This window comes from Microplitis mediator, chromosome 6 (assembly GCF_029852145.1).
Source record: "Microplitis mediator isolate UGA2020A chromosome 6, iyMicMedi2.1, whole genome shotgun sequence".
NCBI lineage: Eukaryota > Metazoa > Arthropoda > Insecta > Hymenoptera > Braconidae > Microplitis > Microplitis mediator.
This window is the reverse complement of record NC_079974.1, coordinates 17,932,422-17,959,797: the sequence shown is the minus strand read 5'-3', so window position 1 is coordinate 17,959,797 and position 27,376 is coordinate 17,932,422. Positions and strand designations below refer to the sequence as shown.

The window sequence follows — 27,376 nt, the reverse complement described above, 5'->3', positions numbered from 1 at the left end:
TGGCAGAATAAAAAAAAGTGATTTTTATTTTATTAAAAAAGGATTTTGATAAAAATGTTATTGTTACAGACGGATAAATTAATTTGGCAGTAAAAAAAAACTAGGTATTGAGAAGTTTCGTAATAAAAAAAATTCAATAAAAATATATCTCGAGAGTCTTGAAAAATCATTGATATGGCGCCGTATTCGCCAGAAAATTTATATTTATTGCCCTATTTGTTGGCGAAAAAATTAAAAAAATAAAAAAAGCCATCAATGTTATAGGTTATTGTAGAATTCTTGGATCATCTCCAGCTTTTTAAGTTCACATTCAACAAACACGTATACATAAGTTCGACGAACTTAAAACTCTCAAGCTGCTCTCTGGTATGTTATCTATCCGAGCCAGAAACAGACAGGGAATTCCCAACAGTGACAGTCGTAAAATGAGATATCATATTTTTATATAAATTGATTCAAAACTTATCACCTGATCTTCAAATTTCATAACATATGTGATAAGTGAATCGATTATTTGAGAAACCTCATAAGTCAAGAAAACAAAATTTTTATCTATCTGAAGATCGGGACGTTTTTCGCGCAACGAAAATGAAAAAATTTATGAAATTTTACAGCTTGAGGATGACTTGAAGGGTGATTGGGGTGGCTACAATTTTCGACTAACATTCTAGCGCCTATTCGAAACATTTCAGAAATTTAGATCAAGTGGATTTTTTATTTTTCATTTTGTTTTTTTATTTTCGTTCTGCAAAAAACGTTACGATCTTCAGGTACATAAATTTTTCAGGAAACACAAAAAACATTTTTCTGGAAAAACTTGCCATTAAAATAATAAATAAATAATTGAAGATAATAATGTTAGCGTCTCTGAAGAAGATTCAAATAAGAAAAATTCAATTTTGTAATTGAAACTACTTAAAAAAAATTATTTAAAGTTGATTGACTTATGGAGTTTCTCAACCAAACGGAAAAAAAATTATAAAATCATTGTTTTTTTTATTTTTTTCCACTCAAATCATTTATTAGACTGATAAAATGAAGTATAAAATATGTTTTTGAACTCTGAAACCCAGAAATTACAAAAAATAATAATTAATTTCAACATTTTAATTAGACATATAATAGTCAAGAATAAAACAACATTTGAAATTTATTTCCCAAAAAAGCGCGAATTTTAAATAAAAAAAAAAAAATTATTTCTGTAAAACTAAAACTGCATATGTTTATTTGAGTCATTGACTTATGGGGTTTCTCAATTAAATGAAATTGCTGTCACCTAGTTAATTGTTTTTTAAACGCTGATTTGATGCATATTTTTATTGATTACTATCGAGGGACATTCAAAGAACCCAAAAATGCAAAAAACACAATTTCGAAAAAAACATGACTTATGGGGTATCTAAAATAAACGATTCAAGTATCAAAATAAACTTCAAAAACAATATTTTTAAATTATTATCTGATATATTTTCATCTCCTTGATAATTTTACGTAATTGAGTTAATAATTTGCCAAAAATATTTAAATTTTAACGATAATAAATCACTGGCAATTTTTATAATCTATGTACCGAGTAAAAATAATTGGCAATAACTATAAATTTAAAAAAGTATAATAAGAGAGTTATCGAAGCTGTTATGATTCCGGCATCTTGACCTCGATATCGAGTAAAAAATTTAATAAATGGAGGATTATATTTAATTTAAAAAAACTTAATAATATTTCTTGAAAGTAATTAGCCAAATTAATAATAAAGATAAAAGTTAATGAAATATTTTAGCATCTCTAACGATTTTGAACGTTCGATTTAGTGCTCAAAGTCAAAGACTGTGTGAACATTTAAATATTTATGAGTGACAATGAAAGAATGATATCGAGCGCGGCGTTGATGCTACTTAATTAAATAAAAGAAAATAAAAAAAAAAAAGAAATTTCATAAGTACGCGAGTGTTCCAGTTTTCTTGAATCTCTTGACGACGGGCTAAAGAACCTAAAGAGACTAAGGTAAGAGCTACGTCATTCTTCGTCCATGCTGTTTCTCACAAGGGATTCTTGATTAAAAAAGAAAAATAATAACAATGATAATAATCAGAACTTTAATACAAAAAGGACTCGAATAATTATTTACTATTCTCTGTCTCGCTCACGAAAGTTCTTAATATTTATGATACTTTTTCACTGTCAGTTTAGAAAAAGCTTTTGTTTTTTGACTCACATAATTCTTCAACCGAAACATTTCCTTTTTTTTAACCTTTCATATACTCACATATATATTTATAAGAGAATATAACACGAGACATTTGGGGCATAAGACAGATTATTACAAGTGACATAAGGCACAAATCCAAGAAAAAAAAATCAGCCTAAAAAATGGCTAACGGAAGAGGAAGTAAAATAAGAAAAATACGAAAAAAGTAGCATCCAATTTTAAAAAACTCTTTACTCGAGACTTTAAAGATTGCCAGCAGCATCAAAGTTGCAATATTATTTTTATACTTGGCATCAGACAAACATCTTAGGGTGCACTGTCATTGTTCATTACCACCCATAGTTAAAAAAAAATAAGATTGTTAAAATGTATGCGCTATTGTACTGCGCAGTAACATAAATTATCAAAACAGATAACAACTCTAGACGGTTTTATTTAAACATTTAACTCGTTATCTACTCGACTTCTTGCTACACTTGGAATTGAATACTTAGTGGGTATGAAGGCATTGGCACTTGCTCACCAGTGCATTAATGTGTTATTTATATTGTATATATTATATTGTATTTACTGATTGCAAGACATTTGATAAAGACAAAGAAAGATTACGTACAAGTTTCACGTAGTGACGACAAGTATTTAAATATTATATCCATTTTCTTAGACTTCCTGTCGTCACATCTATTGTTGATAACTATTAATACGTATTTTAATCGCCGTAACATTTTAAATTATTAGTAATTACGACATATGTTACGTAAAATTATAATTACATACAATGCTATCATTAATAATATTTTAATTGAGGTAATTTTGCCGTTACTATTATTACTATAATGTAATGCAGTTTGAATTTAAGTAAATTTAAGTCACATTATCTGATAGCGAGGACTTGATATATGGACGAGATGAAAAGATTTGACTGGGTAAAGAAATTAAGCAAATAGAGAATCAAGTACTAGGTAAATATGAGATATTTTACTCCACAAAAAAAAAGATAAAAAGAAAATAGAGGGAGGGATTAAATTTATCTCAATCCGGGACTCGGGACTCGGATCTAGCTCAAAGTTTTTGGCCTCGACCCACGATGAGTGCTTCTCGCCTCCTTTTTAAATACATACACGTTCACTATTTCTATCTTTCTTTGAACCACAATTCAACTCCCGAAATGCTTTAAAGTCCTGAGAAACTACTATATCACTACACATATATACATATAAGCCTCGAGAAAAAAAGGATCCAATGATAAGGGTATAAAATAAAATGAGTGATAAAAAACCCGCACGTAGCAAAGTTACTGAAGAAAATGTAAAAGCTCGGTGAGATAAATAATTCCATTTGATACTTTGTCAACTTTAACTAATGGTCAATTGTTAATGGCCGCCTCAAAGCTGCTTTATTTAGCCATTTTTTTTAAACAAATCTTTGCGGTAAAATAACTTTTTTTTTGTATCATTATTGGCGCCCGCTTGTGATAGACATGAACTTTTTTCACAGATTTTTTGTTCAAATAGTATACAAGTGTTATGTATATACATACAGCCGACTACCCGTCATAAGCCTCTCCCCCTCAATCGGCAGTTACTGAGTCCAACCAACTTGCCCCACTTAAACACTCTTTTGAGTTTCGTAGCAGACAGCCCGTTATAAGCCTCCATTAAAATTGTCAAAATTATAAACTAAGAACAGGAAAAAATAGACAAATTAATGATGAAAATTTACTATCTATGTTTCGTGGAGAATAATTGAATCCATGTCAAGTAAAATATAATTTATTGTTCATAATTGTAACCATTAATTACATTTGAAGCTTCTGTTACAATTTAAAAGTTTTTTTGTGAATTATGTTAATCAACAAAATTATTATTATTATTATCACTGTAATTAATACCTTTATTATTATAATTTTTTGCATTATTATTATTAGTGTACAAAGGTAAGTATTTACTTTAGAACTATAAGCACTAGATAAATCGGGAGCGGGGAGTAACAAAACGTAAATATAACGTTTGAAATCGTATAAAATACAGGCTTATGAAGGGCTGTCGACTGTACATACGAAATTATGATAATTTTACCAATATATAATTTAAAAATCAAAAACCCATGATATATTTTATTAGTCATTAGCTTATAACTATTCGAATAATTAATTAAGGTGAGTAGTGATAAAAAAGCAACGTGAAAAATTAAAAAAAGCCGTGAGTTGAACCATAAGTTTTATTGTGAATTATATTAATCAATAAAATTATTATTATTATTATCACTGTAATTAATACCTTTATCATTATAATTTTTTGCATTATAATTATTATTAGTGTAAAAAGGTAAGTATTTATTTTAGCGCTATCAGCACTAGATAAATCGAGAGTGGGGAGTAACAAAACGTACACATAACGTTTGAAATCATAAAATACAAGCTTATAACGGGTAGTCAGGAACACAATTAAACGTACGTGAAAGACTGACATTACAAAAACAATTTTCCCTACGACCCCTAGACCAGGCTTATGACGGGCAGTCAACTGCATTATTGGCTCTCATTAATCAACTTTTCAAACAGATTTTTTGTTCAAATAGTATACAAGTGTTACATACATATATATACAACATAATATGAATGATGCAAAAAAATGTATCAATACATAACAAGTTTATGTTTATAGAGATAACTTAAAGTAAATCGATAAAGTTGCGCGGCCGGTTGTGGACGAACTGTCAGGTGATCGACACGTGTTTATATATATACATATATATATATATTTACGTAAGTGACATAGTGACGTATGGTATAAAGTGGAAAATGATTGAAATCTTACGGAAGTTAGATAGGTGTGGTTATTTTATCGTTATTCAGGTTTTTAGGACAAATTTATTGATCCACATAACATTTATGTGCCTATATATATAAATATATATGTATTAGCACTGATAAAAATAATAAATAAAATTATCGTCCGTTAAGTATTAATGTGTCATTGATTTAGCATTTAGAAAATAATTTAACATATTTAAATATTGAACGATTACGTGATTGCGTAGAAAAAAATGGAAATTCGGTATCGAATTTAAATGTTAAAGGCATTTATTAAACTTTTATTTACATTGAGAAGATTAAATGACGTTATGAATTTATAAATAAGTCTGCGTTGATTAATTAATCTCAAGGCTCACCTTGCAATTGTTATTTAGCATTAAAAATCCTTAAGTAAAAAATTTTAAACGTTCGACCGCAGGAATGCGTACAAGTCAGTAACAGAATGTGTTAATTTACGTATTTATATAAACACGCGGAAAAATGGATAACGAGGAGACAAACATAAGAAAAAAAGAGAAGAAGAGACCGAGACAGAGGTAAAAATAAAAAAGAAGAAGCGACACTCTCGTGTTGTAAAATGAGTCACAAAGAGTTCATACATTAATAATATATATTCTTTTGAACACGATGAGAGAAAAGAGGGGTTGAAGGCCGAGGAAGGCAATAAAGTCAAGAGCATGGCATACATATGTCGGCTATATTTATATATATGCTCTTTTGAAGAGTACTTTTCATGCTTTTCCCTAAATAATTCAATTTATCACGGAATAATTTTCATTGTTGCTAATCTTAAATGTATAATCCGCCCTTACAGGCCATCTACCCCCACGCTCGAGCGCTTCGGGGTCCGTTTCACGTCATGTCGTATCACGAAACCGGATATTAAATTGAATCGAACAGGACAGAATAAAAAATAAAGGATCTCTGAGGATTTTCGTGAGGAAAATCCATACAAAGAAGACTATAACTCGCGTGTATGTGTATCGAGGTGTAGGATTATGTCGATAGGGACGAGCATGATCGATTGACACGAACTCGACTAGCTGGTGTGTTCTCTACTCGTATTTCAGAGAGTAGAGTAGAGTAAAGAGAGGAGAGGAGAGACTAGAGTAAAATAGAGAGAGTGAGACACTCAGAAGTCGAGAATTGCCAGAGGATTAGGTCGTTGCGTCACAGACAACTTGTGTGGGGAATATATAGAGGATCGATATATCGTTATATGGGCTTGTATATATTACATATATACAGATATATATGTATACGATTTATTTAAAAAGCTGCTTACTTATTATAATTGGTATTTATTGACGAAATCACGTAATTTTTATTTCAAATATCAAGTGCGGACATCTTTGGAAAATTATTTGAAGGAAATTTTCGGTATTTCCGCGAACTTTTATTATGTAATTAAAGTTGAAAGAAAAATTGATGTGACATTTCAGGTCACAAATGTATACGAACAATAACAATGATGATCGAGTAGGATATATGTTATTCTCAGGGACAATATCCTATCGGATTTATTTCTCTTGAGCCTCTGAAGAGCCTTCATATCAAAATATATATGATAGCATAGAGTAATAATTGAACGAACGTATCCATATATGTATGTCGTTTTATTTTCAGTTCGTTCGTCAGCACCAGGGTTTTTATGTATATAAAAAAATAAAAAACTATATCTTTGGTAAGTAATCTATTCATTGGATTTTCATTCAATCCCTTCTTTAGATCGTCACGTACTCGCGATGAATTATTACCGCATTGAGAAGGCGAAAAGATAAAAACGTAAATATATATGTATATATTTGTATAATATAATAAAATATTACTGAATAGTTACGAATCTACCAAAAAGCTATTACTTTTCTTATACATTTCATCTCATTTTCCGACTATTCAATCCCGTTAATTTTTTTTTTTATTTTTCATCAGATTTTGCTCTTTCTTTAGATTAGTAAAAAGATTTTTTTATAAGAACTGGGAGAAAAACTTATCATTGTGCGAGTTTCCTTTGTCATTATAAAGATACTCACGACTTTATAAAAATGTTGGAAAAAAAAAATCTATTTTTTAAAATAATAATAAAAGTGAAGTCTGCTCGACGTATTTTACGACCTTGTAAAAGTCTATATACCTTTTCTCTTTTTTTGAATAAACTTTATTATAACAATCACTTTTTGTACTACTTTCAAATTTATTTATTCTTTTTTTATTAAACTAAACTATTTCTTCCTTCGAACAATATACCAGTGTAATATAATAGATTAACATCCTTTTTACAGCAAACAATTATTAATATGAATATAAAAAATAATGAAATAATCAGACTTACCTTTCAATTTTATCCATACTCGTGGGATGTTGTAGAATAGTCTGTTGTGAAGTCATTTCCACAACACATTGTGTCCCAAGTTCCAACTCTGTAATAAACCAAAGAAATTTTATTTATTTAAAGACTAAAGAGTACTGGGTATGTATACATAAAATAGACTGAACAATTTAATTCTTGTTTTAGGCAAAAGATAAAGCCTGAGCTCGAGGATTAATGAAGGCAATTAGCATGAAATCAATTACCCTTGACAAAGGATTCTGTTCTACGGTGTATCTAGATATTTTGATGTAAAATGTATATATATAACTGGTTAAAGTGTCTGTTGGGAAGAACCCATACCCAGCGAGATAGATTAAACCTACATTAAACTATTAATATTCTATTCTCAAAGTGTAATGAAGGCACGTGTAGACGCGTAATCATATCAAGTGCTACTGGCATACCAAATAGACCTTAACGTTGTTTAAACACGGTCAACTCTATCACACTCTGCTTCAGGATCGATGATAATTACAATATAGAAAGCTCATTTACTGATTGCTGCATCTATTTTCATGCTATTAAACTCTCACTCGATATATGTAATGCTGCTAGTGATGTAATGCGGAGAAATTTTTTTGACAATTGACCAGGGAAAAATTTACTAACGTCATTTTTTATGTACCTGAAGATCGGAACGTTTTTTACGGAGCGAAAATAAAAAAAACGAAATGAAAAGTAAAAAATCTTCTGGAGCTAGATTTCTGAAATATTTCGCACGTCAACCGAAAATTGCAGGCGACCTCCAACAACCCCTTAAGCAACTTTTAGAGTCAAATTACATAAATTATTTTCATTTTCGTTGCGTGAAAAACGTTCCGAACTTCAGATACATCATTTTTTGAATTTAATGTCGGTTCCCGCGTTAAATTGATTTTTTCCAGATAATTATTTTATAAAAAATTCAGGGGATATCAGATACTTTTGGCTGAGCTTTTTTCGGAAACAAAATTTCTAAATGCAAACTACAGACTGCACACTGATGCACTACTGTCTAATCTAGCAAAGTGCGCTTTAATTTTTCGATAATATTCGTTTGTTTAAGAGAAAAACTCGGCGAAAATTTTCATTTACTGCGCAAGTGCGTATTATACAAAGATAGTACCGTTCGTGGACTTGAGTGCAATAGAGAAAAAAGTGCAAACCCTTCCCTAATTAGAAGAAACAATTCGAAACAATTTGCAATTTTAAATGCTCATAAGAAAGGCGATTCAAAAGTATTCAAAGTATTCAAAAGCATTAAAAGGCCCGGGTCAAAAATAAAACTTGATTTAGACTCGGTTTAACAAGTCGAAATTTGGAGCTGTTTTTCACAAGACAAACTCGACTTTTTTTTACGGAGATATGAAATACATTGAGTTTGAGTCTTGGTTTAGACTTAACTGGCTTACTTAGTCACGATTTAAGACGAAAAAGTTTAAATCAAGTCGAAATTGACTTGGTTTAGACTTATTCGACTTAAAATATAAGGCGAAAAAGTCAAAATTAAGGTAAATGACCATCGTGCTCGAAGTAAAGACGAATAAGTTCCAATTAAGATCAAAAAATACAAATAAGTTGAAATTAAGATGAAAAAAGTTCAAAAAGTTGAAAAAAATTTAATTTAAGTCGAAAAAGTCGAGATCTTATCGAAAAATCGATAACTTCAAAAGAAAATAAGGTGAAGCGAGCCTGAATCAAGTTTTATTTTTGACCCAGGAGTATTTAAAATTTTTTTTTTCTAATCGTTTTAAATCGTTTCTTTCAATAAGGGTTAATAAAGAGAAATTTTTAACAAATTTTTTGAATAAATAAAACGGTAGTTATGTTGAGAGATGCGATTTGTAGTTAACTTACAATTGTACATTTAATATTGTCCAGGAAATTATTTTATAAAAAATGGAGAAAATTATTTTTGACGTTAATTTACGAGCAATTGTCAGTCACGTTCTCATGATCTGGCTGAACATAAAAATGACAGTAATTTCGCGACACTAAATACTGTTTACATACACGGAGAAATTATTCTTGTTTGAAATGCTAGGGTGTCATAGTAAAGCCGGACTATGTCGGCCACCAAACGGAAATTGAATAAACAAAATAAAAATTACTACGGCCATAGTCATTTTTGATACACGTTCATTTAATTTCCGTTTGGTGGCCATCATAGTCCGGCTTTCCTATGACACCATAGCATTTCAGCCAAGAATAATTTCTCAGTGTATACATATATTTATTTAGTTGGCTTATTAAAATAATGTAATATTTAAGCAATTGTCTGCGCCTACTTGATACTGTATTTTTATTTGTCTGGCTAATTCAATTACGTTAATGTTTTCAATTGTCTGAAGTCTAAGCCAGGAGCTTCTACTGTGTGCTAACGTAATCTTAATTTTTATGTTAGTCCGCAGATGTTATAATAGATAAATTTTGAAATTGCATGAAGAGAATAGTAAAGATAAGAAGAGACGAGAATGTGATATATGGAGAGAAAGCATCTGACGACGACAATAGACCCGCTTTGGTGATGTGTATTGTATAGCTTGTATCGTATGTGTGGATAGCTACTGCAATGTTGAAATGATTTCTTTAAAAAAATTTTTCTCGTTTATGCAAAGCAGTTCATACTTAGATACACGGTGAACTATATTTGCGATAAGATTATATATGCAAAAACCTATTCAGTGCATCGTTTCTGAAGATATGAGAGCCGTCAATATGATTAAATTTTTTTTCACAAAATTTTATACTAAAACCGTTTGGAAAAAAATTCAAATTTAAATTTCTAAGTTGCATAGCTCAGATGCTAAATTGTGGTATGCTTTGTACTCGTTTTTAAATTTTTCCCGCACTTTTAACGAGCTTACGATGCATAGAGTAAAGGGCATAGAAAGTATGCTAATACAAAGGGAACATTCTGATGAGCATATATATCTGAGGCAGCATTAGATTGATTTCAGTATTCATATCAAAAGAAGAAATTATAATTTTAAATTTCGGCGCTATCGTTTCACCTCTGGGTACCCGTATGTTGTTACGTTAAATTTAAAAAAAAAATCATTTAATCAACGTAATTCATTTTGCTATAGCTGCAGATTATCCTATTGAACAGAACTCTATTGACCCTAGCCGGGATTCGATCTCGAGTTCACAGTATGGAACATGACTAGCATTGCTGCTATTACATCCATTTCAATAGACCGAGCCTATTACAAATAGCTATTACACTATTACCAATTAATTAGTGCATTGAAATTCACTTCTTTATTTAAAGAATTAATTTTTTGTTGTCAATTTCAGACTTGAGAAAATTTATAAATAATTAATTGGAAAATATGTACACAGAAAAAAAGGATTTCTTGGCACAAGAATTTTTTACTCGCCCCAGGAAAATTTTTTCCTAGCCCAAGAAATTTTTTATATTATAAATTGAAAACAGAAATTTTCTTACGGCGAGAATTAATTGTCTCAGAGCAAGAAAAAACTTTTTGAGTCAATAAATTTTTTCTCGTCCCAAGAAAATTTTTGTGTTCAATTTATAATAGAAAAAAAATCTTGCGCCCTGAAATTTTTTTTTTCTGTGTATAATTTTTTTTTAAATTAAAATTAAAATTTTACTAAAAAAAAATCTAAGTACATACAAATAAATTTAAATATAATTTAAAGTATTAAAAAACTGTCCTCTTATAATCTCAGTTCTTATAAAAATGATTTAATATTCTTTTAGCATTAAAACTCAATTTCACCAGTACTATGCATCCATATTAATACTTATGTAAATTTTTTAATAACTTTTATTTTCATAAAATATAGTAAAAGTAAAAAACATTTTTTTTGGCGACCTGCTTTCGCTCCACTGTTTCCTAAATAAAAATTTACTTTATTTGAACTTTTGTTTTCCCAACTACAAGGCAAGGGAAGTGATATAAATTAGAAAAAAAAAAAAATAAAATCTCAGTGAGAATGTGGAACATTAACTTTATTTTTTGTTACTTTCCCGTACCGAGTTGAGTTGAAACAGGTAAAAAAATTCCAGATCCTTTTTTTTTGCTCAGTAACCGAAACCTCCCTCGAGAGAACCCCCCAGGTGGTTGTAATGCTAGCTCGCACACCAGTGGTCAGTGCACTGTGCTGAAGAGGCTATTGCACATACTGCCCACTGCCCACTGGCCAGTCGAGAAATTCCAAAGCGGACCTTAGTAGATAATTTATGATTTATGGACAATGCACACTGGCGCTGTTACACACATCACCTCACATCAACAAAACTAAGAAGAAATAAATGTATCCATAGAGCAGTACAACTGAAAGACAACACGTGTTAGCAACATGTATAATATTATATTAAAGAACATACATATGACTAAAATTAAAAGCCCATTCAAGAGCAGCTGCTGTGCTGATAAACTCAATGTCGCTGAGAGACGTGAGTTTATGTATGCATTTTCCCGGAGCTTACACACTGTCAGAGTGACGCATGTACGCCTTCACGTGTCTATGACTCACATTAAATTTTATTTATTGATAATTCATCTGGACAATTTTAATCACTCCCACCTATTAATTAAATTTATTCAATTACTATTTATTTTTAATTACCATCGCTTAAGGGGTAACGGTCACCGATTTTCAATTCAATTTAATTCACGGACAAACACTGGAAACCTAAAATAGAGAGTCTTTAGCGTTTTTTTAAACCTTAACAAAGAGCTAGAAATTTCGTATTTTCAAAAATTCTAATTCGTCTCCAAGAAAAATTGTTTTGAAATTCTCATTTACTGTACGAGTGCAACAAAGATGGTCCCGTTTATTTTTCTGAGTGTGAGAAAGAGGTCCGGTAGCGTATCCTCTTAACTTCAAGATTATAAAATATTGCCCTGCTAATCGAAATTATTCCTGCAGGGGATTGTCTCAAGTTACCCCTTGTCTTTACTACGATAACAATTTCTAGTCGACGCGTTATACGCATTAGTATGCATAAATTTAACGGCAAATAACACACTGCTACATTATTTACAAATACAAATGATGACACACGACATAGACATATATGTATATGAATATGTATATATAGATATAGCAACAAGATAGAGAATATAACAGCAACCCTGTGTGTAACTTAGTTGCCAGCAAATACAACCAACGTAACGTTACGTAGCAGTAGTAGGAGTAGTATTTATATATATATATATATATACATATATGTAGCAGTAGCAGTAGCAATAGCAGTAGCATAGCATAGCTTTCTCTACAAGCCCCTTTTGCCTTTCGGATCGATAAAAGACCCAGCACAGCACAGCCCGAGTTGAACGCGTATTATATCTCGTCTCTATTCGTGGGCGTGAAAAACTTTAGCTGAATGCGCGACATGACGACCAATTTATTCGAAAATTTTACCATATTTATAACTATTATTTTATTTTCGTTATTTTTAAACCAGACTCGATTTTATTTGTCTTGAAATGACAAAACTTTTATCGTTACCCCGACCCATTCATTAGAAATTTATACAAAATTTGCGGAGTAAATCTGGAGTCAATACCGAGGGGATGACTATTTATTTATTCAATTCCCTCGGAGTTAAATTTACTCCGAGTATATTTTGATATCGAAACTCCGAATCGGAGTGAATACGAATTCAAACAAAATCAAGATCACTCCGCTGAAAAAACAAACTCCCTATTTACTCCATATGCGAAATGAGTTTTTTAAACTCCGAGTAACGGAGTAAATTCGGATTCAAATAAAGTCCGTATTCACTCAAAGTTTTTCAGTATACAAATTAATAATTTACCGCAAATTAAATTTCTTGAAAAGTCATATGGTAGAGTTTAATTATTAATTAAATTTTAAAAAAATTTTAATTTAGTTAACTTGACCCGAGAGGTCTTATTTATATTTTTAAATACTTATTGCCAAGAGGATGTCAAGCATAACGAGAAAGAGAGTTCACTCATGATTACTAAGGCTTTGATGGGTTTTTTCAAATTATTTACACTAATAACGGTCGTCTAACATAGAAAACATATATATATGCCGGAAGATAGTATTTACTGAGTAATTGATGAGTGAGAAGACAAGTATAATCTCCAGTATAATAATAAATATATACATTATCTATTTTAAAAGTGTTATTGAAAATAATTACCGGTTTTTAAAATAACAATAATTTGATTTTATCAGTTGTGATATTTTAAAAAGGCTTTTATTTACTTTACTCCGATTTTTATTTAGACAGATGAACTTATTACTTTTAAACACGATATAAAAAATAATTGTTTGATAAATTATATAAAGAAAAGTGAGTGAGAATATATTAAATATAAATATTGAATTAATTTGTTCGTTTTCACTGCAATGAATAAATCAAATAAAACTCCGTGTCGCATCGTTTAACGATAGAAGTGTTTTAATTACACGTTCTCTACAATCCAGGACATTCGATGTTCATACATATATATTTTTATATATATATAGAGATCTATATACACGCCAAGTTATGCACTCATCATCTTCGGTCACGCGTACTCGAGGAAGCGTGCTGGCCACACACGTACATATCAACCTCTTTAAACAATATATATATATATGTATATATGTATATATATAACGCTAGCAATTGGCCAATGACTTTAGAAATGGAAATTAATTAATGTAGATTTTAATTAAATTTTCTGTTTCCGCGAAAGAAAAAGTAACGTCTGGGATTTGAATTTTAAACTTTTGAAAAAAATTTTAAATGATTCAGAATATGGCGGGAGTTTTAATTCTAAATAAAAGATGATATTAAAATTTGATTCGTCTGTTAAAAATTTAAAATTATAAGTAATTATAAATTATGTAATTATTACTTCCAATAATTGGAATTTATTATTGATTGTGACCTTTCGAGTAATCGAAAGCTAGTCAATAATCGAAATTAGTACACGGAAAAAAATGGTGCTCAAAATTTTAATAGTTTGCAGTTTATTTTTGACTTAAAATTAGTATATTTGTATACTAATATCAAACCAGGATCATTATATATTACAAAATGGCTATTATTTATATTCAAATTTAATACAGTTATTTATTACTATTCAAATAAACAGAAAAATTTTAAAAATTTACGACTTATTCGATTTATGTATATAATAAATTAATTTATAATAACGAATAAATAACATTTTATATTAATTATTAGTCAATGGGATAGAATTTATAAAATAAGAGTTCAAAGTTTTCGGCATTTTTATGAGCAAAAAATCAGTATTTAGTGTACTAATTTTTCATTTTATTGTTTACCACTTATTCGGTTTATGTATATTGTAAATTAATTTATAATGATGAATAAATGATATTTTAAGCTAATAATTGATCAGTGATATCGAATTTATAAAATAAAAGTTAGTAACTTTTGCAATTTTTCAGCTGGAAAAATCAGTATCTAAGATAGCAATTCTTAATTTGACCAATCATTACTTTTTAATAGATGGATGCCCTAAATTAATTAATTTTCACTAATAAGTCACGTATTTATATACCTAAAAGTAATAATATTTGCTTAATTTTTGAAATAATTGATAGTAGTTTTTATTAATCTACAAAAATTAGTAAACTACTTTGCATTAAGTACATAATAGTACTAATTTTGATAACAGATTCCACTTTTTACTATTATTTATTAATTTTTAAAATTCTATTTTTTCCGTGTAATTTTTCTAAAAAATCACCAATAATCTAAAAGTTTCAATCTGATAAAAAAGTTTACGGTTTTTATGACAGAAAAATGAATTTTTATGAATTTCATTGTAAAATTTCACTCGATATTCGAATAATTATTTTACTTCATGTTCTGCTGGTTGTCATTTTTAAAATATTCGCAACTTTTATATTTTTCCGATGTTAGTAAAGTGACAGATGGTGAAACGTCAAGTGAAATATTAAAATCTATCGAACTGGATAATTTTTTATCAGCAATTCACACATCAGTATAATTTATTTTAAAAATTTCCTCAACATTCCACCGCATTATTCAAAATCCCGCTCGTAATTTTTAAATTATCCATAATTTCATAGGCATTAAAAAGAAATTCAAATCCTGAAATAACTCTTTAGGTTTCAGTTACGCGGTCCCCAAAATTATTAAAATAAATCCCGTCTCTAATTTTATTACAGCCAATAGTCTGCAGATTTTTATTTTTCATAAGTCTAGGGTTGTGCTGTCAACAAGAATGATGGAGTAACGCGAACCTCAGAGAAACTACACTAAATATAACACATACATAAAAAATGTACATTTTATTGCTAGAAAACTTTCAAGATGAAAATAAAATTTATATTTTATTTTCATTTTATCTCTTTTTTTAATAAATAAATAAATAAACTTTCTTTCTCCCTCGATGATTCATTACATATTTTTCAGACTTGCAATTTCGTCCGCACGCGTCACGCAACGGCTAAAATAAATTAACTGATAATTATAATTATTTATAAAAAAGCAAATATTTGCACTCAACAATAAATTATTTAAATAATTCAAGTCACTGGACACTAATATTCCCCTACTAAAAAATATATCACTCAACTCTCGATAAGATAAACCCGCAATCATATTTAGCTCAACTCTTCCAATTAAAAATTTTAAAATAAACAATTAATAACAGCGACGGACAAAAAATATATCATTATTTGTTATTAATAAATAAATATCATTAAATAATGAAACATGACACCTAGATCCGACGGAAGGGAAAATAATGCTCGTTAGATATTATTCAGTGAACGGAGTCTTGCGGTTACACACATATCACCTTCTCTATTCGTTCAATGTTCACTCACGTACACATTTTACATTTAATTACACATGTATGCATATCATTATTATTATCATCATCATCATCATAGTAATGATATTTATAACAACAACAATAATAATAATAATTAATATTATAATACATGCGTCTATCTTGTTCTTATTAGTACCCATGTACATAATAGACAAGTACCATTGCATCTTTTGTCACGCGGTTTACAGCCAGCAAATGTCAGAACGAGTAACTGATGCTAATTGCGCTCCAGTACTTTCGAAGGCTCATCTAACAAATAAAACACTAGTTCAACTGAAGATAAAAAAAAATAAGAATCAAATTATTCTGAGTGATACTGAAGTCAGCCGACCTTTTGGAGTTTTTTGATTTTTTTAAAAACGATAGATTATTTTAAGAAATTGCACTTATAGTTTTTTTAATTCTCTACATGTGCATTTTTTTAGTCTTTTTTTTTTTTTGTTATTGACGTTGAGAAAAAAATCTAAAAGTTGTCTTCTGGCTGCAGGATCATGATTCTGAAGTCAGCGGAGGTCTGATAATTTTTGGATTTTTTTTAAAACGTTGAATTATAAAAACAAAATATTTTAAAAAATTGCACCTATAGATTTTTTAATTTTATACAAGTGCATTTTTTAGTTTTATTTATTTATTTTTTTTTTTTGTAGTTCATTTGTTGGAGAAAAATCCGAAAATTTTTAATTGCCTACCAACTGAAGGATAAAAACGCACTAAATTTGTCCTTTCAAGAAAACATTCATTTGCCCTAAGAAATTTTTTGCATTATCAATAAAAAACTAAAATTTTTTGGAGCGAGAAAACAATTTCTTGCGCCAAAATTATTTTTTCGTCCTAAGAAAATTATGATACTGAAGTTAGACGTCTAGTAATTTTTGAATTTTTTTTCAGACGATAAACCATAGAAAAAAAAATATTTTAAAAATTTGCACCTGTAGTTTTTAAAATTTTCTCTATGTGCATAATTTCATTTTATTTTTTGCAATTGATTTTTCGAAAAACAAAAATTCAAAAATTTTCAAATGTCTGCTAACTTCAGGATCACAGATAATTTACGAGTGTAAATGTAGTAGACAAATTTAAAGCCATAAATCGAGTAAATAATTTTTAAAAAATATTTATAAAAAATGCACTTGTCAATTTCAAAATTTTTGAAACCCACATTTCCCTAAAATTTTATTTTATCAATTATTTACTCTATTCATTGGTAATTTCAAATTTCTTTGACGTCTGCTACATTCAAATTTTTCTTTTTATTCCATAATGCAAAATTTTCTTGCGCTAAATATTTTTTCTGTGTACAATGCGTCATGTCAAACGTGTTCAACTTTTTTATATTTAAAAACAAAGATAACCATTTACGTATTTACTTCTTTACATTGCTTACATAGCTATTAAATAATTTAACACGTTTGAAAAATCACGAGCGAAAGTAATAAAGTAAAACTTTTAAATCCGTCAGATCAAAACAATTATCAATTACATAATTTTTTTAAATATTTTCTTTTAAACAATGATAGCAACAATAAATTGAGTAAATAAATGTAAAAGTTTTGATTTAAAAAATAATCACTTTTTACTCTTTATCTTAGAAAAAATGTGTTATCAATTGATAAGAATGATTGGAGGTATGACAGACAATAGATTGTAAATTTGATGTAAACGATTTTTGTTTAAACAACCAAGTCAGTGAATAAATTAGTGAATGTATGTCTACATATATGTATATATTAATTGTATATTACTTACCTCGGCGATTGAATGGCCTGACTCGCACGGCAACCTTAATTTTATCCGTGGCCATGATTCACACAATCAATTACGCTCACAATATCAATAAAATATAATATAGATATCGAAATATATATATCTATATATTAACGGATTATAAATATATAAATATATTTATAATGGTAATTATGATGAATATAAAATAAACGAAAATCACAATAAAAACAGCGAGATGTTAAACTTGCAACGCACTGTCTTGTCAATCACAAAATAATTTTTACGGCGCATTATTTTTAAAAAAAAACTTAATAGTCAACCCATACCTCAGCCTTTCATTTTAATATTTACTGGTATTAAATATTTATTTATTATTTTATTTCGTTCAAAGATCACTACGACGTCTAACCGTACTCGTGACACACTTCGCCATATTGCTTTTGGAGGAGATATTGCCCGATGCCCGAAGCCCGTGCGTCAACTTGCTGGTGGTTGCTTTTGCTTACTTGTGTATTACTCCAGCACTGGTGTAGAGTGAGCGAGAACTGAGGAGAGGAGCAGGAGAGTTGCTGGTGGCTGGCTGGTGGCCTGTTTAAACGACGACGAGACCTCTTGGTTCGCTAGAGCGCCAGCACCAGCCAGTTCTCCCTGATTCCCCGCGGATACGAATTCTCGACGGCCGACAGAGTTTTACGCTCACTAGTTGACTGAGATTTTACCGCGATACTCATTATTCAAATGCTTTTGGTTGCTTACGATGGTGGCGCGAGTTGTCAGGTCGGTATTTTATTTTTATTGCGCTGTCTTGTGTTGGTAATGAAGGCTTTGGCTAGAGGTACCGCATTCCCGAATGCGACCAAAGTAATTAACTTATTATTATTATTTGCGCGGTAAATTTAAATATTTGATGAATAAATTACTAGAAACGAGAAAAATTAAAATTCGTACGTTAAAATAAAATGGCGGCAGAATATGATAGAAAAATATTTTGAATATTTAAAAAAAAAACACTTGAGTGTCTGAACAAACCTTGGCGGGGAAATAATATGCAGAAGGGTGTCCTAATACACTTGGAGATTTGAATTAAATTGCTCCAAGTGTATTGCAGCTAAACAAACGTCAACTGCTATTTCCCACCACACGATGCTAGATGAGTTTGCTCAGGAACTAGGGAATCATCATCATCAGCCATCAGCAACACTTTACACTAGCACTCAACACTGAACACTTAACTGCACCTCAGACACTTTGCACAATTTAAATTTTTCAAACACTGCACAACTTAATTAAACAATAAATTTTATGGACAATTACACGACGCCACTGCAATACTGTGTTTCAATTCAAATGTATAAAGAAGGATCTGGACTACTACTGCCATTGTCGATGATACTGACTGCCGCTATTGGACCGTCAGTTAATACAAAGTAATCGATTTTCCAATTCATCGACCGCCCCCATTATAGCAAAAATTTGAACGTCGAATGCAGCGACGCGCAGTGGCGCCAACTTGGCGCGAAATTTCAAAATTGAAATTTAATAATTTTATTAAAATTTTTTTGTGGGTGTATTCGTAAACGCTGTAATTAATATAATTATTGGCACAAATAATTTTTAATAAAATGATTAAATTTCAATTTTAAAATTTCGCGCCGTTGGCACCACTGCGCGTCGCTGCATTCGACGTTCAAATTTTTTCTAAAATGGGGGCGGTCGATGAATCAAAAAATCGATTACTTTCAATTAACTGGCGGTCCAATAGCGGCAGCTAATATCATCGATAATGGTAGTATCCGTCCAGATTCTTTACGTTTGAATTGAAACACAGCATTGCAGTTCACTCGTGTAAAATTGTGTAGTGATTGTAAAATTTATTTTTTATTAATTTAAATTGTGTAATTAAATATTTATGGGTCGCTGATTTGGTTCGAACTCTGCTGAGGTGTTCTGTATATTAAAAAAAAAATACTCTGAATACGTTGGAATAAAAACGCGCCCAAGTAACAATTCGACCAATTGAAAAAATGTCAAAGTTAAAAAATCCTGAAATCATACTTCGCAGAATTCACGATTCGTCCAAGTGACAATTCGTCAAAGTTATAAAATGCCAAAAAAAAAAAAAAAAAAAGGGAGAGATAACTTCAGTCAATAAATTAGAATTCTATAATAAAATTAGGATTATCATAACAGTGACCATCCCAGCAATCGGGATCGCATTGGCTTTCAATGCGATTCAATGCGTTTCAATGCGATTCAATACTATTTTTGAAACCCTATGTTTCGCGTCGGAAAGTATTGAATCGCATAGGATTTTCTAGATTCCGTCGATTATGCAGTTTAGGAATCAAACTGAATAACCAACAAAGATTTCTGTGTACCATAAGCCGTTAAAGTAGTAATAATTGACATGAAATATCGAATTACTATTTAATTATTGCGGTCATTTATTGAAAGGAAAATATTCTCATAAAATGAAAAATAATAACTGTTATCATTTATATTTTATAATAAAATAAAGTTATATCGTCAATCCAAAGAGATTATTTTGCGGTCAATTTTTAAAAAAATATTAGATTACAAGTAAAAAATAAATTTTTTACAATAATTTTATTTAAAATAAATAATAATTTATCGCATAGTAATTTTTTAATTAAACTTAACCGCGTAAATTTTAGAGAAGACAATTTTAAAAATGTTAAAATTTGTTGACAGTCGAACGTCAAAGTAAGACCTTGACAATTTTTCTGGAACTGTCATCTAGTGTAGTCGAGAAGTGAGTTTTCTGCGAAAAATTGTAAAAACACTCTTAAAAATATGGCGATTGGTGCATTGGATTCAGATCCTAAAAGATGAGAAAATTTCAGTTAAGTAAGTCTCGACTCCCCGAGTTGTAGTTCCATTATTTATAATTTTAATTCAACGCCGCAAAGCAAAGTATGCAACACAAAACTTAAGTCTCCGAAAAATTTGTTAATTAACAATTAAATAACGTTAACAAAAATCTAGCTAAAAAATTATTCTTTTGCGGGGCTATATTCCTTCAAGTGTCTAGATGACACTATAATTTATTCAGATTTTTAAATTAATATTGAATGTTATAAAAAAATTATTTTGTGTTGCATACTTTGCTTTGCGGCGACGCCTAGGCACCGAAACGGCCGCGCGGAGCCCAACTGTCAACGTTTAATTAAATTTATAAATAATGGAGCTACAACTCGGGGAGTCAAGACTTATTTTACTAAAATTTTCTCCTCTTTTAGAATCTTTTTTTTTAAATTTCAGATATCTTTAATATTTTTGAAGTTATAGCTACAAAACGGAGACTCCCTTTTTGTCTCTTCGTTTTTTGTTTGTAACAAATGAAATTTGTAATGGCGGATAAATAAAAAAATACCCATTTCCCAGAATTAAATTCTGAATCCAATGCACCAACCGCCATATTTTTAAGAGTGTCTTAACGATTTTTCGCAGAAAACTCACTTCTCGACTAGACTATTTGTCTATCTGACATTTTTAAGGGGGATATCCCAGAGAGGAAAGTACCACGGGCCCAAGCTTGGCCCAGACTTGGCCCAACTTTGTAGAACCTTGGGCCAGGCTTGTAAGCCAGTCTTGGCCCAGCTTTGGTAGAAGCCTGGAATGATAATCTCGGGCCAAGCCTGGTTGCCAGACCTGGCCCATGCTTGGTTACCAGACCTGGCCCATGCTTGGTTGCCAGACCTGGCCCAGGCTTCCAGGAAACGAATAAATTTAATTAAAAAAAATTTATTATTATTAACCTCGTAGAATTCATGATCATTAACGTTTTAATTATTCAAGGGAGGTAAATGATGTGAAAAAAACTCGGTGGAAATTCTGCTGGACTTTGGGCGCGAACTGCCGTCCTTCTGATTACTGGGTCCGAACGGTAGCTACTGGACGAACCTACTAACGTTGAACTGGTACATTTATATGATCTACTTGTATAAACCATGGGTATATCCAAACTTGGGTAATCCTACCTTGGCCCAAGCCCGGGTAATCATTGTAACGGCAAAGGCTAGGTTACCCAGTCCTGGCCCAAGCCTGGCTTGCCATTGGATGGCCAAGACTAGGTTACCCAGTCTTGGCCCAAGCCTGGCTTGCCATTGGATGGCCAAGGCTAGGTTACCCAGTCTTGGCCCAAGCCCGGGTAATCATTGTAACGGCCAAGGCTAGGTTACCCAGTCTTGGCCCAAGTCTGGGTTGCCATTGGACGGCCAAGGCTAGGTTACCCAGTCCTGGCCCAAGCCTGGGCCAATATAGGTGTGCCAAAGCTAGGTTCCCCAGTACTGGGCCAAGTCGGGGCCCGTTGTTCAACTCTGGCAGCTCCTGTATGGGATATAGCCACTGTGAGATTTAAAAAAAAAAAAAATTTTTTTTTTTTATTAAATCAAAGTGTATATTCTTAAATAATCTAAATTTTGTTGCTTAAAATTAATTATATTAAATTTTCAATTAATTGCGAATAACTTACGACTTGTGAGAAATATCAAAAATTTTCTCTGAGATAAGTTGTAGGAAATAAAAGGCTCTACAAAAAATGTCCTCTAAAATTTTCAGATAAAGTTGATGGTTGCGTCAAAAAATTTAAAAAATGTAGAAATTTATCGTCAATATAACTTTAACTTTGAATAACTTTTGAAGAAATAAAAATATCGAAAAATTATAAGAGACCTTTTTTGTAGAGCGTCAAATTTCCCGCAAGAATATGTTTTGAACATTTGAAAGTATTGGTCCCACCGAGAGCTACAAAATTCCAAAGCTTAAAAAATAAATTTTCCCATGTTATTTAAACGGGAAATAGAAAATTGCGATGCGGCAGTTGTTAATATTAATATTAAGAGCTCAAACTTTCACAGTATTTTTTTTTCGTCATTTCCAACAATATTTTCGATATAATGCAGAAAAAAAAAATTAGTCGATTTTTTTGAATCAGTCTAGTGTCTATGTTCAAAAATATGTATCTAGAGTTTTATATAAAAATTCCGAATATTTTTCAAGTTATAGTCATTTTTGTGACAGCGCGTCAACTGACTGCTGCATCGACTAAAAACTTTAAACGCGTTTTTCTCGAAACTACTTTTTTTGAACTGGTGACATCTGTAATTTGCATAAATATGAACCGATTCGCAACTTTTTTTTATGCCGTATTCGTCTATTCAGTAGCTAAAGTTGCACGTGAATTTTGAAAATTTTGATTTTTAAGATTTTTTAGGGCTGTTTGAATCCAAAAAAATGAGAAAAAAAAACAAAAAAATTTTTAATATGTCGCCATTTTTTTTCAAATCCAAATTTTCAAAATCCCCTACGTGGAACGATAACCACATGCATACACATTACAACGCCGTTTGGTTTTTTTGTTTCTGATAATCCGTTTTTGAGTTAGAGATGACACCGTGGTGGGGAAAATTTTTTTGTTGCTCCACAAAAATGCTTATAACTTTGTAACAACATAATATGTTTTGACGAAAATTTAGGAGAATTATCTTCAACGTATACATTATAAAACAAAAAAAACCCGATCCCCAAATTTCTTTATTATTCCAGTCAAAAAAATTCCCGAAAATTATCTATTTTTTTGATCCTCAAAGTGGCTATCTCCCTCAATATTTATATTTTAACAAAGTTCAATAGTTTGTATTTTTTAAATAAATAAATGCATGCCTTTAAACTTAATTACTTTCACAGTCATTCAATTTTTCGTGCTTAGTGAATTATTTTACTAAAAAAATTTGATATCATTAAAATGATTGCAAAAGCTATAATTTTACTAGATGTTTTCTATTTACACTCTGTATTAAAATAATTTTTTTTCTCCCAATTATTTTTGAGTCATATTATAATCGTATTGAAATTTTTAAATTTCGGCTATCGGTAATCTAGAATTTTAGGTTAATCGGTAAAAAAAGTTTCCTACTTAGCCTATATCAACGTGTCGCATTTAATCGCATTGATTCGGATTGACAAGACGGCCATTCCAAAAACAGGATTGAATCGGATAGAAAACTGAATGCGATTCAATGCGATCCCGTTTGCTGGGGCAGATGATAGATAAAAAAAATCAGCGGTAAATTTAAAAACAAGATAATTGTATATCATAAAGAAAGTGCTGCTGTTATATACTCGACTTAAGTGTCGTTACTGATGAAAATATTTAATTACAAATCAAAAGAATTCTGTGATAAGTATCCATCAACATTGAACCGAAAAATTTCGCAACAAATGCATTGTATAGTAAATCAATAAATCAAACTCATCAATTAATTTTACTGCATAACAGCAATGAAAAATCTTGTTCAAGAGTTCTTAATTGCGTTAATTCTTAATTGTGAAATTAAATATATACACATGAACTAAAGGATTCATGAACTGGAAAAGATTTAGGAAATGGAGAAATTATTTTTTGATTAGAATATTGGATCGAAGCTACAAAGCTAAGACCCGTTCTGGATAAAATTAACGTAAGAAAACTATCAAGTTTAAATCTGACGTCCGTCGACAAAAAATCGAATTTAAAAACTACTGTAAGTGTTTAGAAAGGAACAGGATTTTAAGCCCGCGCCATCTGGTATTGAAGTCGTAAGCTCGTAAATTCTGGATGGATTCTATTGACATTGTGAATCCAATACATGCGCTTACAGAAGGCTTATAGTAATGGAATTATCCATCAGTGTAGCTGTAAACTACTTAATGTGATTTAGAGAATTTGGAAACTTTTCTTTTAAACACTTACACAAAAAATTAAAAAAACAAAAAAGTTTTATAAAATTTTAGTGATTTTTGAAAGTCCATATTTTTGTGAGAAATGATCGTATCAAAAAAACAAAAAAAGCAATTTGAAGCTTGAAATTTCTAGTTTAAAAATTTTTCAGCAAAAAATTTTTTGGGCACGGTTATTGCGTAAATATGAAAAATAGCTCAAAATAATACTTTTTTCAATTTATTTTACAAGCCTAATTTTTGATTTTTATAATAGAAAATTTTTTTTCACCCTTAATATCGATTTCAAAAACGTACGAAAAAGTGAATTTTTATAATTACATAGTCTATCAACCACTACTTTACAAATATTCACGAAAAAATTAGTATTGCCAAGTGATTTTACAGCTTAATGAACCCCCAAAAACTCTGTCGAATTGATCCATGGAACTTTTTGTTCGGATCGATTGCTCAAAGTTTCACAAAACAGTGAAAGGAACAAGTTTCGTTCCTTGCATTGTGTAAACATCATCGAAATACAAATTAATTTTTTTTTTTGGGTCTTTACACTGAGAGAACAATTTATTTGAGTCAAAGATGATTTGTTTTAGGTAAATAAATCCCACATTTGAATGGACCTAATCAATACTTATTTGAGACAAAGATATGGTTCATTTGAATAAAATAATTATATCCATTTCACACACGCACGCACACACACACACACACATATACACTCGGACACCACCAAACTTCGACATTTGATGAAAACTCGATTTTCGAAAATCGGGATGAAAACAATAACTTCCCGAATTTTAAAAAATTTTCAAGTTTCATAACCGGAAGTTAAGAATAGTTCAAGAATTTAAAAAATCATAACTTTGAAATGGCTACATATTAAGGGCTTAATTTTTCAGAGAATTTTGTTTTGAATATACAGAACACCTCGGCAGAGTTCGAACCAAATCAGTGACCCATAAATATTTGATTTTTTTTATTGCTGTCCTTTTTCTCGAACATTCATGTGTTAGAAATTTATGATGTAGAAATGAAAGTGGCTCAAATGACGATAAAATTTTTCGAAAATTTCTACTCACTTCGCTCGTGCGAGAAAGATGTATGTAGGGGAGGGTGGGGCAGAGCGGTCCCTCTGAAATTTTGATAAAAAAAAAAATTTTTTTTTTTTCGCCTAATTACTATAAATCCGATATGTTTGCGCATTTTTAGCCCTACGCATGACATTTGGAGCAAAATGGACAAGCCCAAAATTTTGAAAAAGTGATTTTTTCATATTTTTATCGTCAAATTAAAAAAAAATTAGTATGAATCCACATTTCTAGCCCTACGCATAATACCTGGGGCAAAATGGACCAGCTGAAACTTCCGAAAAAATTATTTTTTCATATTTTTCGGCCGTTTCTCTATGTAAGAGGCAAATTTGGTCACTAAAAATTTATAAAAATTAAATTTTTTTTTTAGTTGATAAATTTTTGAAATAAAGTAAAGCTATAGAATTGATTTTTTGTTTATTAAATAACAATTAGTAATTAAGGTAATCGAGAGTGAACGATTTATTACACTTTAAAAAATTTTTTTTGGAGTAATATAAAACCAAAAATAGTTGTCAAGAGAAAAAAATACATTCTTAATGATGAAAACAATAAAAAAAAAAAAAAAAACGAAAAAAAAATTTTTTTTATCACTTTTTGGAAGGGGGCCGCTCTGCCCCACAAAAAAAAAAAAATTTTTTTTTCAGAATTTTGGCAAAATGTCCTTGAATTTGTTCGAAATAGGACAAAAGCAAAGTGATCTTATGGTTGAAAGCCACAAAAATAATAATTTGCTTAGGGGGGCCGCTCTGCCCCACCCTCCCCTACTCGTTATTGTTGATAAAGCGTCATAACCCGAGACTTGTGCGTCGTCAATACAAGCATGCCGCAAATCCTTGTTTTATCCTCACGGAAAAAAATAAACTTTAGAAATTATTGTTCGAAATTATAATCCGGAACCTGGGTGCAATATAGGGAATTTTACCATTCGAAACAATAAAATTTATAATACTCGTCATCAATTTTTTAAGTTTCAGTTACGGTTTTTAAAGTTCAAGTACTAATTTTCGTTGCATGAATAATAAATTTTAATACTTATCTTATTATTATTCACGTTTTAATTATAAATAAAAGAATTATTATGTAGAATGATAGTATTTACTAATTGCTTTATCATTATATCACTTTTTTTCCGTATGTGTACCGAAAATAGCTATTTTTTCCGCATCTACACGACTCTTATGCAATAAAAGCCAGGTTGTAAATGGATTGTAAAAAAATAAACCTAAAACTTTTTATTAGCCATTATTTTGTAAGCTTTTAATCTAAAAAATTTCCATTACCCATTAAAGTTTTATTTCAAATTCAAAATTTCCTGATTACTGACAAGAAAGTAATGATTAATGCATTAATTTTCTATTTAAAAATTTACAGTCCTAGATAAAAGTAAATGTGCAATTGAAAAGTGGGATAAAAACGTCTACCAAAGTAAATGCCTAGAAATGGTTTTACTTGTTTGTTTCATTATACTGTCGATTTTGTACAAAGATGAAGGATTCAATAATTATACGCTACATTATTTTTCACAATTATAAAGTTTCTACATGCAAGTTATTGCACGTGATTTTAATCTAAGACGAAACATGGTTTTAAATACACGCCTACGTTTCGAGATCT

At 30.3% G+C, this 27,376-nt stretch overlaps 1 protein-coding gene across 8 annotated transcripts in view; it reads right to left on the bottom strand.

The window, feature by feature from the left end:
• LOC130669397 (kinesin-like protein KIF13B) overlaps window positions 1-18,530 on the bottom strand; it is a 52,794-nt gene extending 34,264 nt beyond the window's left edge. For 4 of the 8 annotated variants that reach the window (XM_057472286.1, XM_057472283.1, XM_057472284.1 and 1 more), the window contains exons 1-2: window positions 17,952-18,528; window positions 7,360-7,447 (exon numbers count right to left, since the gene is read on the bottom strand). In XM_057472286.1, coding sequence (XP_057328269.1) covers window positions 7,360-7,447; window positions 17,952-18,006 — 143 coding nt within the window. In that variant the 5' untranslated portion in view covers window positions 18,007-18,528. Of the gene's footprint in view, window positions 1-7,359; window positions 7,448-17,951 lie in introns of all 8 variants that reach the window. The other 4 variants (XM_057472277.1, XM_057472279.1, XM_057472278.1 and 1 more) reach the window with 2 other exon arrangements.
• Window positions 18,531-27,376: the final 8,846 nt, after the last annotated feature.